General features: G+C 44.4%; 1 protein-coding gene across 5 annotated transcripts in view; it reads left to right on the top strand.

Annotated features, from left to right (window-relative positions):
• The window catches only part of SECISBP2 (SECIS binding protein 2), a 64822-nt gene that overhangs the window by 17267 nt on the left and 30163 nt on the right, over nt 1–17392 (top strand). For 3 of the 5 annotated variants that reach the window (XM_059724875.1, XM_059724876.1, XM_019478086.2), the window contains exons 7-13: nt 3943–4109; nt 4922–5101; nt 9852–9959; nt 10348–10467; nt 11075–11207; nt 15534–15703; nt 16803–16935. In XM_059724875.1, the coding sequence (XP_059580858.1) occupies nt 3943–4109; nt 4922–5101; nt 9852–9959; nt 10348–10467; nt 11075–11207; nt 15534–15703; nt 16803–16935 (1011 nt within the window). The remainder of the gene's footprint in view (nt 1–3942; nt 4110–4921; nt 5102–9851; nt 9960–10347; nt 10468–11074; nt 11208–15533; nt 15704–16802; nt 16936–17392) is intronic. The other 2 variants (XM_019478087.2, XM_006271622.3) reach the window with 2 other exon arrangements.

Genomic DNA, 17392 nt, shown 5'->3' on the forward strand with positions numbered 1-17392 from the left:
GTTTTTATGTATATTCAGTAGAAAATTTGAAGTTCACAAAGCATTTGCTCTGTGTTAATATACAAACTTTTTTGAGTAGCTGACAATATAGTAAAGAGCTGTCATTTTTCAGTAGTCACTGTAAGTCCTTGCAGATGTGCAAGTATGTTTTATATTGCTTTGCAGATAAAATGAGTGCAGTTCAGGCTCCATTGTCTGTTTGTGCAATGCAGATCAGTATCTTTAGGGGGCATATGGGAAGTCTTTTCTGTTTGATTCTTTCCCTGAATCACTGGAAATGCTCTGAATTAGTGTTCCTTGCTGGCAGAAGGCCAGCAAAGGCCACCTCTTTCCCAGCAGTGTCAAGAAAGGAATACTTTTACAGCATGGTCCGAGAGCCTGATGGGGCACTTGAGAAAACAGCAAAGAAGAATTGGTTGAGTTTATTGGCTAGCAATATCTTCCTTTCCTGTGTCCTTGTGACCATGTTTTAGGAGAATTCAGATTTGTTGGAATCTGACAGGGCCACACTGTGAACGTTTCTGCTCTGGCCACGATCTTGTGATCTCTGTGCTGTCAACCCTGCACCTTAGTGCCTGCACCTCTCCAGCCCCCAGAGTGAAAGTAGGGGAGAGACAACTTCCTCGCCTTACATGGTCTCATTTGGTCCCGATTCTTGCTATTAGAATAAAGTGCTCGTTTGTTTGGTTAGTAGCAAGAATTAAGTTGAAATGGCTGTTGAACCACATGTGCATTTCTACAACATCAAACTTCTCGATTAATCTTTTGGACATCAGTCTTCTGGTCACTTCTCCACTTTAATCAAGACAAATTACCTATGAACTGAGCATTTTGACTTTTCTCTGTATTATTTCAGAAAAGTAAAAATACTTGCTACAAGGTGAATTCGTGTAAAACAATGAATTTCAATCTTAGAGCCAATGAGAAAATAAAGATAATTGTGTAGCATTTCTTGCTGAATTACGGAGCAGGGGGATTTTTTTTTTTCTTCAAACAGCATCTTTTAATTAAAAGAAGTGGTTCAGTTTGTTGACAGACTCTTTAGCAGTTTGTTGGCAGATCTTCTTTTGAAGAAACTGAAAACCACCAGGATCTAATTTTCCATTTCTAATTGGGATATAAAATGTTACCTTCCAATCTCCTTCACTTCTGTCAATCTCAATACAAACTTGAGTACAGGAACTGGTTGCATTGACAGATGAGCTTCTGACAACTGTGCTAGTATTGGAGATGTTGATCTCTTGACTATGGGCCCCATGCAGGAGTAGCTGGGATTTGAATGTGTAGGTGTTGTCAATAGGAGGGCTGCTAAAGAGGTATGACCTGAGTCTGTCTTGTCACCGAAACCTGCCAGAGCTGTCCAGACATGTCGGTCAATGCCTTAATATGACTGTGACTAGGCATCAGTAAAACCTACGTGTTTTCATTTGCACTAGGTAACTCATAGTGTTGGTAAGTTTGCAGAAGGATGACGTTGGCATGCGGTGCTTGCTGAGGGTTCCTTCAATTTTTTAGATTCTCTTTCATCTTTGACTTTTGGGCCACACTGTAAAATTATTCCTTTATCAAGGCTGCTGGAAAGAAAGAGGTGATGTGAAATGATATTGGATAGGCTGATGCTGGCATTTGTGATTTGTCACTTCTGCTTTGTTTTCTGGCTTTGAGGATGTACTTGTTGAAAAAATACAGTATAAATACTTATAGCTCGAGCCAGCAAAGACTTGGTTAGAACTGAGGTGCCCAAATTCAAAATCATGCTCCAAAAAGGGCTTTGGTAGTGCCTTCTGAGCTTGCAGTGGTCTGTCCTCAGTGGGCACCAACGACCCAGATAGTTCAAGCCTATGGTTAATGGTTAGAACACTCAGCTAGGACCACAGAGTCCTGAGTTCAGATCCCTATTCCATGAATCTGTTTCATGTTAAACAGTCATTGGATAGAATACAGAAGTTGGACCCTAGGACTCCCTTCTCTCAGGCATGTGCCCTTACTGTTAGTTATGTTAGTCCTGAGTAAGAGAGCTATAGACAGGCGCTGAGTCAGGTACTGAAGCTCCACTGAGCACATGTGATGTAAGATGCAGACTTCTTGGCAACAATTCCTAAGGCTTTCCACTCAACATGTGGGTTTTGGGTTCCACTTTGGCAGCTAGATGCTTAAAAATTAAGATATAGGGGCAGCAGGACCTGAAGTATCTACGTCCTTTATTGGGTTCAGCCCCTAAAGTATAGGAGAGGCTAGAGCAAGGGTGGGCAAAATACGGCCCGCAGGCTGGATCTGACTCGCCAGGTGATTTCGTTCGGCCCGTGGGCAGGTGCCTACCAATTCATTGCATCCAGCCCCAGCCCTGTGCTGCCCCTGCTGTGTTCACATGGGACTGAGCCCCACTCAGTCCTGCAGGGGCAGCATGCATTGCACTCCCACCCATGCCCGCAGGACGGCCCTGACCCCCGCCCTGCAAGTAGGGAAGCAATAGAGGCAGGCAGGGGAAGGGCAGTGGCGGAAGGTGGGGAGCAGCAGTAGGCAGGCAGCAGGGAAGGTAGGGGAGCGGCAGGGGAAGGAGTCTGGGAAGGTGGTGGTGGTGGGTAGGGGAGAGACACCAGTGATAGTGTGGGGAGTGAAGCTGTAGTTGGGTGGGAGCACATAGCCTGCATCAGTGCCCCGGGGCTGGCAGGGACCCAGGGCAGGGCAGCAGCAGCGTGGAGCCCAGGCCAATGGGGGTGCAGGGTTTGCCTGACTTCATTGTGCGGGGTTCGCATGCAGTTCCTGTGTTCTGTGCCCGAACCTCGTGTCTCTGGGGGGAGCCCTACGCAATAGAGCTGGTGGCCCAGCCCTACTCACTGCTATATGCAGGTCATGGGGAATGGCAGGGACCTTTGTGCTGTAGAGCCTGGCCAGCTCTGCCCCTTCTCCTGCTGCCTCAACTGAGCCCCATGATCTGCACCACTGGCTTTATTGTGTGGGGCTCTGCCTGGTAGTGCAGAGCTCAGACATGTGAGCCCAGCCATGTGCAGTCCTGGGGTTCACTGGGACCATGCAGCACTGGGGGCTCTACCTGCTGTGGGCCCTGAGCATCATGAGGGTCCTCTGCCTGCTGCTGCCACTGGTGGCAGGGGCTGTGCGTAGTGGGGGGGCGTGTTTGTAGGGGGGCTATACGCACACCCCAATATATACAGTCACTCACACCCCCCCCACTTTATAAACCCCATACCCACCCACATACCTTTGCACATCCCCACAAACACCGTCCACAAACCCCATACACACACCTGCATACAAATCGGGACAAAAATATTTTTTTGAAATGAAATATGTTATTGTAGATGTTTGATTTTAGTATATAATTTGTTTTTTTTCCCCAGTTCCAAGATGGCAAACCCCCATCCCAAAAGGAATACTTCTTGGGGCAGGGGTAGGGGCTTCTGGTGGCAAAGGTTAGGGGTTAGGGATGGGACTTGCAGTCCCAAGATGACAACCAGGTGGTGGGGCACCTGACAAGGTGTGGGGCTACCCTTGCGGCCTTCAACAACTCACCAAAACTTGTTAAGCAGCCCTCTAGCCGAAATAATTGCCCACCCCTGGCCTAGAGGGAGTTTCCCTCTAGATTTCCACCCCCACCCTCCCCCCACCATGTAATTTTCACTTGTTTTATTTGTAAAAAAACAAAAAAACAAAACAGCGTCACAGCCCAAAGTCTACATAAGACACCCATACCCATGCATGATGAAGGACAGATGAGCCTGGTAGTTAGTTCAAAGAGCAAACTGTTTTTTATCTAAATTTCTTAGCCAAAATAACCTGGCAAACATAGACTTGAAGTCCTTGATTCATTTGTTATTGAGCCCTTTGTGCATTACTGAAGGCTTGTTTCTGAACCTCCTGCTTATTGAGTCATTAGAGAAGTACTTCAGTTTAACATCTTCAACCACTGCTTTCCTTTTCCAGCAGTACTTCCTCAAGCATCTGCAAAGAGCTCCACTCATTCACATTTCTCTTGGGCAACTATACCAGCACAACCTCCAAAAACAGTTGTTTCAACACCAGCTTCTGATGTTCTATCCAGAAGCCATTCTGACAGCAAAGAAAAACAAGATATTCGGACAAATAGTAAGGTATTCACGGAAATATCTGCTCTAAGCCTTGATGGTCTAACGGAATCCATTTACACATTGTAGCGGCATTTTCCTCTTGGTAGTTACTGACAACTGCATGTCTCTTTTCAAGGTGAAGGAAAATCAGGATGGTATTATAGGATGCATGGTATATATATATATATAATGGAGTGTGGTAATTACAATGCTCCAGCCAGCCTCCGCATCACATGTAATAGTGTCCCTGTGCTTCAAAACGGTGGCGGGGTGCTCTACTTAAAGCTCATTGAGCAAGCTTTTAGTTCAAGCACCCCTGCTGCCATTTTGAAGCGCGGGGACGCTAATATACGACATGTTACGGTGCTTTAATTAGAGCAGCTCTCAGAACCACTCTAATTTAAACCGTCCTCTCTCCCTCACCCCTGGAGCATGTGTAAAAGTGCCCAAGGAGGCAGCATACTTTAAGCAGTGCTGAGTAATTCCAGATTATGTGCATCTTTTGACTTCTTTGATTATTTCAATATGAATAATTCTGAGTTATGATTGTTTCACATTGCTGACCTCAGAAGCTGAAACTGGGAAACTTGGCCTCAGTTTGGCAAGTTATTATCTGCCAAGATGTATTATAGTAACTGTACAGCATGTTTGCAGTTATGTATTCCTGACTATGCCTTTCTAAATTGCTGTTGGGTCTTACATGAAGTTTGCTCTGTCCATTTGGTATCTCAGCATAGGTTGGTTGGGTCATCCTTTTTTGTCTGAGTTTATCATTAATGTAGGCTTACTTTTTAATCTTTTCTTTTACCTGTATTCTGATATTGGCCATTTATTAGAAGCTGACTTCATTTATTGTGGTCTGTCAACAGTCAGAAACAAGAAATGATGCTAGTGAAGCTAAGCCTGAAGAAGTGTCAGAAAAGAAGAAGAAAAGGGAAAAGAAGAAAAAGAAACCAAAACCATCTTCTGAACTTCAAAATGAAAACATCATAGTACAAGCACCACCAAGAATTGAGGTATAGTATGCATGCTTCACCCCAAAGCTGTATATCAGGAAATGTCCTAATGTAATTGGTAGAAATCAGGCTTCACATTTGTTCTGTATAATTCACAGGTGTATGTGTCTGCAGAGGCTTTGTGGAGACATCTGGATTGCCTTGATAAGTTTATCTCATGGAACCTAGTGTAATGCTGGTGATCCACATTTAGATTTATTTTGAGGCAGGGTTCTGTAAGATATGCCTGCCATCTCCATGAACACATACAATGTGTATTAAAGGGTGACAGATTCTACTGACATGTAATTTTTCTAGTCATGCCCCAAAAGGTCTTGCCTGATATTTACTCCATCTGTTACATGGTACCCACGAGTCCTTTGAGGAATGTGGTACTGAACACGATCGTCAACAAATTTGAGGCCTAATTCTAGGGGTGTTTCCCTCTGGCTTTCATAGATTCATAGATGTTAGGGTCGGAAGGGACCTCAATAGATCATCGAGTCCGACCCCCTGCATAAGCAGGAAGGAGTGCTGGGTCTAGATGACCCCAGCTAGATACTCATCTAACCTCCTCTTGAAGACCCCCAGGGTAGGGGAGAGCACCACCTCCCTTGGGAGCCCGTTCCAGACCTTGGCCACTCGAACTGTGAAGAAGTTCTTCCTTAATGTCCAATCTAAATCTGCTCTCTGCTAGCTTGTGGCCATTGTTTCTTGTAACCCCCGGGGGCGCCTTGGTGAATAAATACTCACCAATTCCCTTCTGTGCCCCCGTGATGAACTTAAAGGCAGCCACAAGGTCGCCTCTCAACCTTCTCTTGCGGAGGCTGAAAAGGTCCAGTTTCTCTAGTCTCTCCTCGTAGGGCTTGGTCTGCAGGCCCTTGACCATACGAGTTGCCCTTCTCTGGACCCTCTCCAGGTTATCTGCATCCTTCTTGAAGTGTGGCACCCAGAATTGCATGCAGTACTCCAACTGCGGTCTGGCCAGCGCCCGAAAGAGGGGAAGTATCACCTCCTTGGACCTATTCGTCATGCATCTGCTGATGCACGATAAAGTGCCATTGGCTTTTTTGATGGCTTCGTCACACTGCCGGCTCATGTTCATCTTGGAGTCCACTAGGACTCCAAGATCCCTTTCCACCTCTGTGCCACCCAGCAGGTCATCCCCTAGGCTGTAGGTGTGCTGGACATTTTTCCTCCCTAAGTCTTTATCTGAGACTTTCTTCATACTCTTTAGATAATGTGTAATCTCTATCAGAAATGCAGCATAAGCCTCTCTACTTGACTCCATTTGAGAGGCAAGGTGCTTGGGGGCCTTGTTCTGGAAGATCTGAACTCCTTTCCGAACCTAGGCAGTGAGCATATGGAGAGGAGCCTGAAGGCAATCCAGATCTAAATCTTTGAAAACCAGAAAATGCAGAATTAACATGTGGCACCCCTGCAGGGCTGGGGGAACTCAACTGGTTGCGAATGCAGGGTCTGGTTCAGTGCATGACTCGGACTTTGTAAGTAAGGAAGTACGTTTCTGCTGCTTCCCAGGGGCTTTCTGGGGGTGCAGTTCTCAAGCATGCCCTTCTCATGTCAGACCCAGCCATTAGGGGACAGAGCTTTCCTGCAGCCATTCTTAAGACCTCTCTCTCCAACCTGTTTAAGATTGCCCTGAGAGCACTCTTCCCATCACCAGTTTCAGTCCTAGTATTGATTCATGTGGAACAGAAGTGTGTGGGTGGAGTGGGAGGGGAATTGAGAGCGGTATTCCTGGGAACGTTACAGACATGGTATAGATATTCCTTGTGTTCCTCTGCTAAGTCTTCATAAATCAAGTCAGCTGCCAGATGACAAGATAAGAAGTAGCCTAGGGTAGTGGAAGCAATGATTAGGGAATGCTTTGAGAAATTAGGTGTTTTCATATTGACAGGGCTGGATGGGATGTGCTCTTGAGTACTGAAGGAATTGACTGAGGTAATTTCAGAACCACAGGCTATCATCTTTGAGAACTTGTTAAGTATAGGTGAGGTCCTGGATAACCAGAAAAGGTAGTGCCCACCTTTAAGAGAAGAAGCAGTGTCTAGGGAATTACAGTCTGACATCAGTGGCTGGAAAGATTGTGGAGCAGGTCATCAGGGAATCTACTTTGATGCACCTGGAGGGGAACAGGGTGATCAGGAACAGTCAGCATGTATTCATCAACAGGGAATCATTCCTGATCAATGGATTTCCTTCTGGGATGAGTGATGGGCTTTGTGGATGCAGGGAGAGCCATGGATATGCTATACCTTGACTTTTAGCACAGGTTTGGTGTCTCCTATGACATTCTCATTAACAAGCTCAGGAGATACAGACAGAATGACTGTAAGGTGGATGTACAACTTGTTGCATCACTTTGCTCAATGCATAATTATTTATGGCTTAGTGTTTAGTTTGGAGGGGTTGTTAAGTAGGCTTTCACTGGGCTTTGTCCTGGGTCTGTTGTTGTTTAGTATCTTCATTAATGATTTGGAGGATGCAACTTGAATGCACACTGCACTTTTATGGGTGACACCAAGTAGGGTGGAGCTGTAGACACCCTGTAAGGTAGAGCTGGAATCCAGAATGACTTGGAAATACTGGAGAAATGGTCCACAGTCAACCAGATGAAAGTGAACAAGGACAAGTACAAAGTGCACTTGGGACGAAATAATTGTATGCACAATACCAACTGAGAATTGACTGGTTATGCTTCAGTACTGCAGTGAAGAATCGGGAGGTTACAGTGGACCAACAGCTGAATACAAGTGAACAATGTGCTCTTTTTGCAGGGGAGGGGAAAAGAAAAGCCACCACGATATCATGTTGTAATAACAGAAATGTCACTTGCAAATCAAGGGAAGTGATTCTTCTGCTCTGTTTGCCATCAGTGAGTCCTCAGCTGGAGTGCTGTGTTCAGTTTTGGGCTCCATCCTTCAAGAAAGATGTGAGCAGATGGGAGAGTATGGGGGGAAAGTGACAAAAATGATTAGAGGCCTGGCGGCACAGCCCCTCATCCCAATCTGCTGCTACCTCAGCTTAGCATAGGGGTGGTAATAAGTGGCCAGAACATGGTATTTGGGCTTAACCGTCTATCCACTTCCTGCAATCAGAGTGGCCAGCCAGGGTGAGCTGACTCTTTACCCCTTCCTTTAAAAACACTTGACCTGGAAGAGGAAATTTCCAGGCAACAAAGCCCAGTGTTGTACCCAGGTTGCCTCATCCTTGGCTGGTGCCTCTACTGGCCCTCTGACAGGTTCAGCTTGCCCTTGAACCCTGAGTCTGATCTGACCTTTTGGCTCTGTAACCTGACTCCGGTTTGATCTCAACACCTGATCTGGCTGGCCACCTGACCCCTCTGCCCAACCCTCTGGATCTCTGACTTGGTTCCCCAGATGAATCTTCTGGCATCCTGCTCCCCTACAGCTAGACTCTACACACTCTCCTTGGATCTTGGTTGCTTCTTCTGACCCTGGGTGGCCCTCGCATCTGGCTGCCCATTACCCAGCATGACACCTGGAAAATGTGACTTCTGTGAAAAGACTGAAAGAGCTAGGATTATTTAGTCTGGAGAAGGGGGAAGTTGATAACAAACAGTTTTCAAACACCTGAAGGGCAATTATAAGGAGGATGGAGATGGGGCTCTTCTCTGTGGCTGTAAGGGAAAGAACTATTAGCAATGGCCTCAAACTACAGCAGGGGAAATTTATGGTTGGAGATTAAGAGGAACCTACTCACTATGAGGCTAGTCAGTCATTGGAACAGGTTCCCCAGAAAGGTGGATTTTCCATCCTTGGACAGTTTTAAGAGCAGGTTAGATGGACACTTGGCTGGGGTGGCTCAGTCAGGGATGATCCTGCCTTAAGCTGGGGGCTGGACTAGATGATGTTGTGAGGTCCCTTTTCAGCCCTAGTTTCTTATGTTCTTATGCTGCCTGCAGTATGTGTACACAGCAGTAGAGGACACCAGACAGCAAGGAGCCAAAGGCTTTATACGCAAATGACTTCCAGAATGCTAGTGGCTCGGTGGGATAGGAAGAGTTTGTGTTTGGTAGAGGAAGAGAGAAACCTGCAATCTTTTACCTTCTTTAAATTACTAGTAAAGACCATGCAATAAAACTGTCAACATTTTGGAACATAGACCATATCTATGATTGTTCTTACTACTTTTGTTAAAAAAGACATAGTCTTGTGCCTTTGGTTCTCTGTAAAGGAACATAGTATTAAAGCCTGTGGACATCTTTGACTGACTTGTCTGCAGATTCACAATTTCATAGTCAAAAAAGCTTGCGATGCTTGCCTGCTCTTTTGCTTCTTTTCTCCTGCACCCAAATATGCAAAGGCAAGATGGTAAAACAGGACCTCAGAGCACGAAATGTGACGTTTAGGAGATTTCTAAGTGTATTTAAAAGTGGTTCTTCTGCTTACAGTTGTTTAGGCTAGTTGGCAGCAAACCTGCACTTGAAATGCTGGAGAGACTTCCAGGTCTGGCTGCTATTTAAGTTTTTTTTTTTTAAAAACCTTAACCCTGGAATTATTTGCTTCCAATTACCAAATGGGCCTGCTCACTGGCTTTTTAATCAATGAGGTGTTAGTTATATATGGAACTGCACTTAGCCTTGTCTGTGATCCTTTATTCAACGAAATATGGCGAGAAGTATTTCTTTATTAGATGGGGAAAGGGAAGGAAAGACATATATTTGAGTGTAACAGGGATTTTGGAATTGAGTGTCCTTTTAAATTCAAGTGTTTTATTTTTCATTTAGGATGCTGAAGAGTTCCCTGACCTGGTAGCTGCTTCTGACGAAAAAAGCAGGATGAAATCTCAACATTCAGCTTGCATTTCCCCTGGTATCATTGTGAAGCAGTATGAAGTAAGAAATCTTGGCAATTGCCTTTCTTAGCTGCCTTGAATGTTCAGAGACTAAACTAAAAGAACACAAAATTAAAAAAAAAAAAAAGTAGTTTACTGTTGACTCTTTGTATTAGCGGTGATTTGGTGGAAGCAAAAACCAGAGGAGGAAAGGGGAGACCAGAGACCCTGGCTGCTGCAGCTGGAGCAGTGGGTAGAGTGGTATCTGGGTAGGTGCCCAGGTGCCTTTTGGGCCATGTACAATCCACAGAACACCACTTGGACAGCCCTACTTATTTCTGTCCTCCTGCAATTATTCATGTTGTTCACATTTTGCTACTATCCATGTATATATTATAAGTTTCTAAACATTTATTTTCCTTCTTTTCACTTTCGTTACATTTCAAAAGGTACTTCTGGCCAAAGATTATTACGATAGCCATCCTGAAAATGATTCAACAACCCCTAAGCTGCATATAGCGGGAAGGAAACAAGCTGCATCTGCTACCCTGGAAAGAAAGAAAATGCAGGTAAGCCAACTTCCATTGAAAGGTAACTGTTACAGCTGGAAATTGCAGAAGGAATTGCCATATTTAAGGATCAGGACCAAGAGGTTCAAGCTTTATATGAAACTGCTCATATTTCTGTACCCCAAACAAGTGACCAGACATCTTAGTTGAAAGCAGCCAGCACCTGTGGAAATGGAGCCTCATCCTTAAGACTTTCAGGTTTGAATAATGTTAGCCCTTGTGTTTTTCAAAGCATGGAAGTTGCTGTTAAAAATGAACTGAACATTGTAGAAAAAATGTTTTAAAAACAAGAGCAAGTTTTCTTTTTAGATGCATTTGCTAGAGCAGGAACCTATTAGGAGATGTCTACTGGTGCTAGGGCAAAGTGATTTATTGATGTGGTGTTCTAGTACATGTAAAAATAAGACCTCTGTAGTCTGAACAATTACTATTCCATTAAGTTTTGATGTATTTTTCCACATTAAATTTGGTTCGATTTTTAAGCATACACTTATTTTGTAACTAATGTATTCATAGCATAGCATATGCCACAAAAATTCATCCTTAACAATCTAAAATGGAATAGTTTTTTTGTTTGTTTGTTTTGTTTTGCATCTAACTTTCCCAGGAAACTTCTAAGACCAGTGGTAAGAAGAGTCAGATTCCAGTCAAGTTGGATTTGGGAGGTATGCTGGCTGTCTTGGAGCAGAAACAGCAAGCAGAGAAATTGAAACAGTCCTCCAAATCTGTGGTGCTTTCAGGTATGAAGTGCTTTCTTCAAATGAATTAGGAAGGTTCTCATTATTTTGAGATCCATCGCATGTGTGTGTAGCAGGGTGAAGTCCCTAGGGGTGGCTGTGTTACCCCTAGGCTCCTTAACTGTGCCAGTCTTGCCCTACAGGCACCCTCTCTCAGCTGCCACATCTTGTTGTTATAATTGATATAGGGAGGCTGCCCTTGATCTTTGGGTTTAGACACGATCCGGCTAAATCTTACTAAATGCCACGGTTCATAGACCCCTTGGTGTACCGCGTTATGGTGGATGGTTCCTGAGTGTCTCAGCTTTATGGGCTATATGCGTGGCTCCACTGTCCATTTACCACACCCCAAGCCTCGCAGATGGCACTGATGTTATCCGTTCTAAGCCTTACTGTGATTTGGCCCCCTTGTCCTCTCTGGGCTCTCCATAGCCCTGTCTCTGTGCCTCACTGGTGTCTGGGCTCTCTGGTACCAAGATCCCCACGTTGTAGTGGGCCCCCAATAAGGCTGCCTCCCTCCCCAAATAGCCTCACCCAAACCACTAGTGTGATCAGACAGCAAACAAACAACAGTAATCAAAAATAAGCCCCTGGGCTCTAATGTAACACAAAGTTCAAGGTATGCTTTGCCGCTTTTAAAAGAGTAACACTTCTCTAATACTAGGTGCCTGTAGGCAATGGTACCTTATGGGCTCCTGGTGCCCCATTAGCCCTAAGGGTAGTGTATCCAATGGCTGTAGTGTCTCTGAGCCCTTCCTTCCTGAAGGCTCCTTCCCCTTTAGCTGCTGGCAGGGAACTGACCTGCCTGGTCCCAGCCCTGGGGTTTATATGGGTCTAGGGCTCTGCCTCTTCCAGCCAGCTAACCAGGTGCAGGTGTGGCCAATTCCCTCAGCCAGTTGTCATGGCAACCTGCACCTGGGCTCTTATCTGGCCACCTCTCTGGCTCTGTGTTCCCTCCCTGGGCAATCTCTGCTTTGAGGAGCAGGCACTGTAGTGCCTTGCAACAGTGTGATAATGGGCTTGCCAAAAGGAACATACAAGAAAAACAAAATAGATATGAGAAAATGAACCATAACTTGAAGTGCTGGAGGAAGAAAACCACAATACAATTAAGACATTTTTCAGAGGGTAGGGAATACGGTTGAAAGTTAACCCAGAGGGCAGCAGGTCAGTATTTTTGGCCCTTTTTCTACTTTGATGCAAATGTCCAAGTTCATTTTGGCTTCATAGCATCACGTTATTTTAAAAAATAAAAGTATCAAACCTTGTCTTCTCTGGCTTTTGATTAAGATCTTATTGACAACTGAAGAGCCAGTAAGATTTTTACACCAAATGGGAATCCTGGAACCTAAACAAATTAAACAATTTTAAGATCTGTTTCACAAAATGGAGTATTAAGTTTGCTGTCATTTAATGATGATGATAAATTTTTCTCCTTGTTTTGGAAGTGTGAAGAAAGCTACACTGAAGGGAAAGAAAATGAAAACCAGAAAAAAATTACTTTTAATACCATAGTTGCCTTTAGGTTTTTGAGGGATAGGCAAAAACATTAACTGTTGGTAAGATTTACCTAGTCCTATTGTGAAAACTTAGTAAAAGAATTAAATGTCTCTTACTCTGCAAATAATATCTCTTCTGTCATTAAGGCAGTTAGATATATTATTAAGAGGCATCAATCCTATAACAGTACAAATTACTCTGATGCAAGTACTCATGTTGGGACTTGGGAGGAGCAAGCATTTGGGGATCAGAATGTCTGATCTTTAGTATTAATAACATTGGACTATATGAGCCAGGCATTGTGGCCTAAGAGGAACGAAAATGTTTGGTTGTACCCAGGAAGGGATAACACTGCTGTTACATCAGCAAGAGCTTTTGTAGAGACCTGGATATGTACAATAAATCACTTCAGGGTAGGACCAAAAGTTTGAGTCTGGCTTAGACTTTGTCCCATGCCATTTATGGTAACATGCAAAGTAAAAGAGAGCACGAAAAGTCAGTAAAATGCAGTAATGGGTGCATTACTGGGTGCAATACATTACTGCCCTTTTTAACTGGTACTTCATTTTGTGAATTACCACTACTGTATACGCGAGAGTGGCTCAATCATGAGCATCTGTATATGAATATCTGTATCATCTAGAAAGCAATCACACCCTTGCCATGATATATTACTAGAAGTTGGTGTGACAGGTTGAGACTAACACAAGTAGATTAACTGGTCCTAGCAACCACTTACTTATCTCTTGTGACCCACCTCCCACCAAAGTTTACTTTGTCATTATCTTTGCCCAGTCTGTGGTGTCATTTTTTTTTAATCAGTTAATTTATGCAGATACACTTAAGACTTACACATTGATTTATGTTTGCAAATCCTGAAAGTTTTACAAATGCTACTGCACTGCAGTCATGTGACTGGCATGAAATCCAAGAGGAAGGAGAATCCTGTTGTTAAGACAGTAACTTTGGGCTTGGGAGATCCAGGTTCAGTTAACTCCTTTGCCAACAGGCTTCCTTTGTGGCATTGGAAAGTTATTTGGTATCTTAGCATCATGTTTCATTAAAATGGGGATAACAGTACTTCCTTGTCTCATAGGGATATTGTGAAAGAATGTGAAGTTTTGCAGTGGATATGGAAGTTTATAGGGCATTTATACACATGCTTGCGCTGCAGCACTGCGTGCTTTTAAAAGTGCCTGGCACTGCGGCGCACAAATTTTTTATAAATGGTGAAATGTGCATCAGTGTGGAGAAAACAGCAGCAGGACACTCTTGAACTAAAACACATCGAAGGTGTTTTAGTTCAAAAGCGCACTGCCACCATTTCTTTATGCTGACGTGCATTTTGCCACTTGTACAACTGCATGCAACGCAGTGCAGTGTACGTCAGCTTGCTTGTGGAGCAGACTTGATTTAATAGGTTCCTGAGATTACTCGCTGTTTATTTCATTTTAGTAGGAATTGGTTGCAGCTACTTGGCAAACTATTTGCCACTGCTAGGAGGGGAAGTGGGGCTAAGGCAGTGGTTCCCAAACAGGGTCGCAACATCAGAGGATCGGTCACAATAAACAGGGATCCAGATTTTCTGTTTGCTGCAGAAGAACACGGATTTTCTCCATAAAGGAAAAAATATGGGAAAATGCAGGTTTCCCTTTGCAAGCTGGCAGAGTTTCAGCCTGCAAGGGGCTGCGGGGGAGAGCGATTGGACATGGGGGGTGCCACACGCACGTGTGCATGTGGCAGCAAAGCAGTGGTGGAGAGCAGTTCCTGCAGCTCCCTCCAGGTAAGTCTATGGGGGTGGGGAGGGGATGGGAGGGGATCCAGGTGTAGCCTTGGGAGGGTGGGGAAGCACAGGTGATATGGCGAAGAGGGCCAGGGGGGCCAAGGCAATGCAATGGGTGGGGAGCAAGTTCCCCCCAAGATTTCTGTGCTCACAGTAGACATGGGGCTGCAGTTTGGCTGAACTAGCTGCAGGCAGAAGCCACTTCCACAGCCCAGAAGGCAGGACCTGGCATGAGAGGGAGTGCCACACTACCATGGCCACTAAGGTGAGGCGCAGCAGTGGTGGCAGCACAGATTTGTGCCCCCACTGCTACCAGGTGGGCATGGGGCACATCAGCTTAGTGGCCATGGTGGTGTGGTCCCCTCCCTCCTGCACTGGGTCCTGCCTGCTGGGCTGCAGAGTCCCCAGGGGGAGGGCAGCAGGGCAGGGAGCCCCAAACCTGCAGTGTGCAGCCTGCATCCTCCCCACCACAGGTTCTGCTCCAGCCATGCGACCCGCGTGGGATGGGATGGGGAGGGGTGCAACTGGACTCTGCGCTCTGCTCCGGCTACAGCAGCTGGCACCTCCCTGGTTCTAAGGTATCCATAACAAATAATTCCAGGGACTGTACTGCTGAAGTCCAGCATGACCCTGGAGGTATCACAGATTACATGGAAGCAGAGGGCTAGAAATCCTAATTGATGAATCCAGTAGAATTTCAGATTTCCTAAAGCTTACCAAATTGTCATAATTTGAAACAGAGTCTGGATTGCAATAAATTGCTTAATTTTTCTATATGTGTTTGAGGTGGAGGGATCAGAGCTAATTAAGCTGGTGGCATAAGACATAGATGAAGTAACCTTACTTTGGGGGGCAGAGAAAAGTGGATGGGTGGATTTTTATTTTTCCTGGTGATGCTGCACTGACTGAAAGTGTTCTTTATATTGCTCCATCACAATTTTATTGTATTTTGCTAGTGCAGAGGCAAACCTTAGCTGGATCTGGATTTTGTTAGGTGCTAATGTTAAGTTACAGGTGTCTGATGCTTACTGTTTTCTTAATTTCAGTTGGCGGTGCCATACCACTTCTTTCAAAGGAGGCTAACATGGTTACAAAAAATCAGCAGTTGAACCAAGGAAAAACACCTCATAATCCACTGGACTCCAGCGCTCCTTTGGTAAAAAAGGGAAAACAGAGAGAAGTCCCCAAAGCAAAGAAACCAACACCGCTTAAAAAGGTGCTCTAACTTTTTACCCTTTTATTAAAAGCTAGTATAACCTGACTGTTCCTCTGATTTGATTCTTTTGAAACATATTGGCATCATAAAATTTCTTGAACTGCATTTTCATTTTGCTACAAATTCAATATAAAACCTGGGTTTTTGGGGGGTTTAATTAAAAAAAAAAATTGGATACAGTCATGTTAAATAATTAATTTGTTTCAATTCCACACCCCCTACTCCATTTAAATAATTGTTATGGGAGGGAAATACCATATTTCTTAGATACAACATGCCCCAAATAAAATACGTATCTTATTTTTGGAAGGTAGAATTTTGAAAAATTATAATAAGTAAAAGGAAAAGATTTTTCTAGTGTCGTGACTGACTGTGTGATATAGTGTAAATTCTCCTGGAAACACATCTGTCCAGCAAGCATGATCTCCCAGGAGACAGTTTGAGAGAGGGGTAGGAATGTCCTGCTGCCTGTTGCCCCTCCCAAACTCTCTCTTGGGATGTCATACTTCTTGGATGCTGTTTTCAAGAGGATTTACTCTGTATCACACAAGGTTAGGCCTAAGATCCTCGCAAGGGAGTAGCAAGACCTGTTAGTTCTTCATATATGTGCCTGTAAATAATAAAGTGTTGTTTCCACATACCATCAAGATGCTACCAGCAGCTCACTTGCTTCTTCAGGCCCAAGCTACAGTAGTTAGCCAATAGTTACAACTGTGAGAGGGTTAATACAGGACTCTGCCCCTTTAGATTGCTGACCCAGACAGGAAGCAACTGTTTTGGCAGCTGCATAGCATGCATAGCGTGGCCAAATGTGCTGCTTTTTCAGCCAAGAAAACCACTTCCCTGCTTAATGCATGCACCTGAATTCAGAGGAGCTGATTTTTGGGGCAAAGGTGGATATTATATGAGAAAAAATATGGTACTTTAACGCCAGTTGAGCCAAGCTGTGCTCATTGTAGGACTGGAGTAGGAGGGACGAGGCAAAAGCCATGTGTTTTGTTTTGTTTTTTAAGCCACTTTTTGTGTTCGTTCAAGGTAAAGATGATCTGATCACCAGTATTAGGCAGATAAACCCTTTCTCTGATCTTTAATTTTTAAGATTATTTTGAAAGAGAGAGAACAAAGGAAGCAACAGCACCTGTTAGAACAGGCTGCGATTCCAAAAGATGAAGATACTGTTCATCAGTGTGTCGAATCTTCTGCTGAAGATCAGGCTCAGGATACCAAAGCAGGTATTTTCTCTTGCTTCATGTTTTCCTGGTGTGGGAGAGGCTTTTCTACAACAGCAACATGGTATCAGTGCTGTCCTGCTTTCTGATTGGTATAATAGGTCATCAAAGGGATGGGTGTGATGGCACTTGCACCTATAAAGCTTCTGTACAACTCTAGTAAAACGAACTGGCATGTGGCTCAGGCATCTGGCATGCTTTCCTAAAAGGTTCTTTGCAGAGCATAGCAGCATGTCGGCTGAAAGCCTGGGTCTGTACTGTTGCACGATCTGAATTCTAGTTGTTGCCCTCTGCCTGCCCACATTGTATTAACTCTTTTTAATTGTAGAACCAGAATATTGGGGTACTGGAGGTAGATCTTAAATATCTGTATCTAGCGATCTGATTAGAAAAGAAGTGATGTTACAGAAAAGCCCCCCACACAAAACTACACACCATATTCTACCACTTTTTTGTGTAG

The sequence above is a fragment of the Alligator mississippiensis genome, chromosome 3 (assembly GCF_030867095.1).
Source record: "Alligator mississippiensis isolate rAllMis1 chromosome 3, rAllMis1, whole genome shotgun sequence".
NCBI lineage: Eukaryota > Metazoa > Chordata > Crocodylia > Alligatoridae > Alligator > Alligator mississippiensis.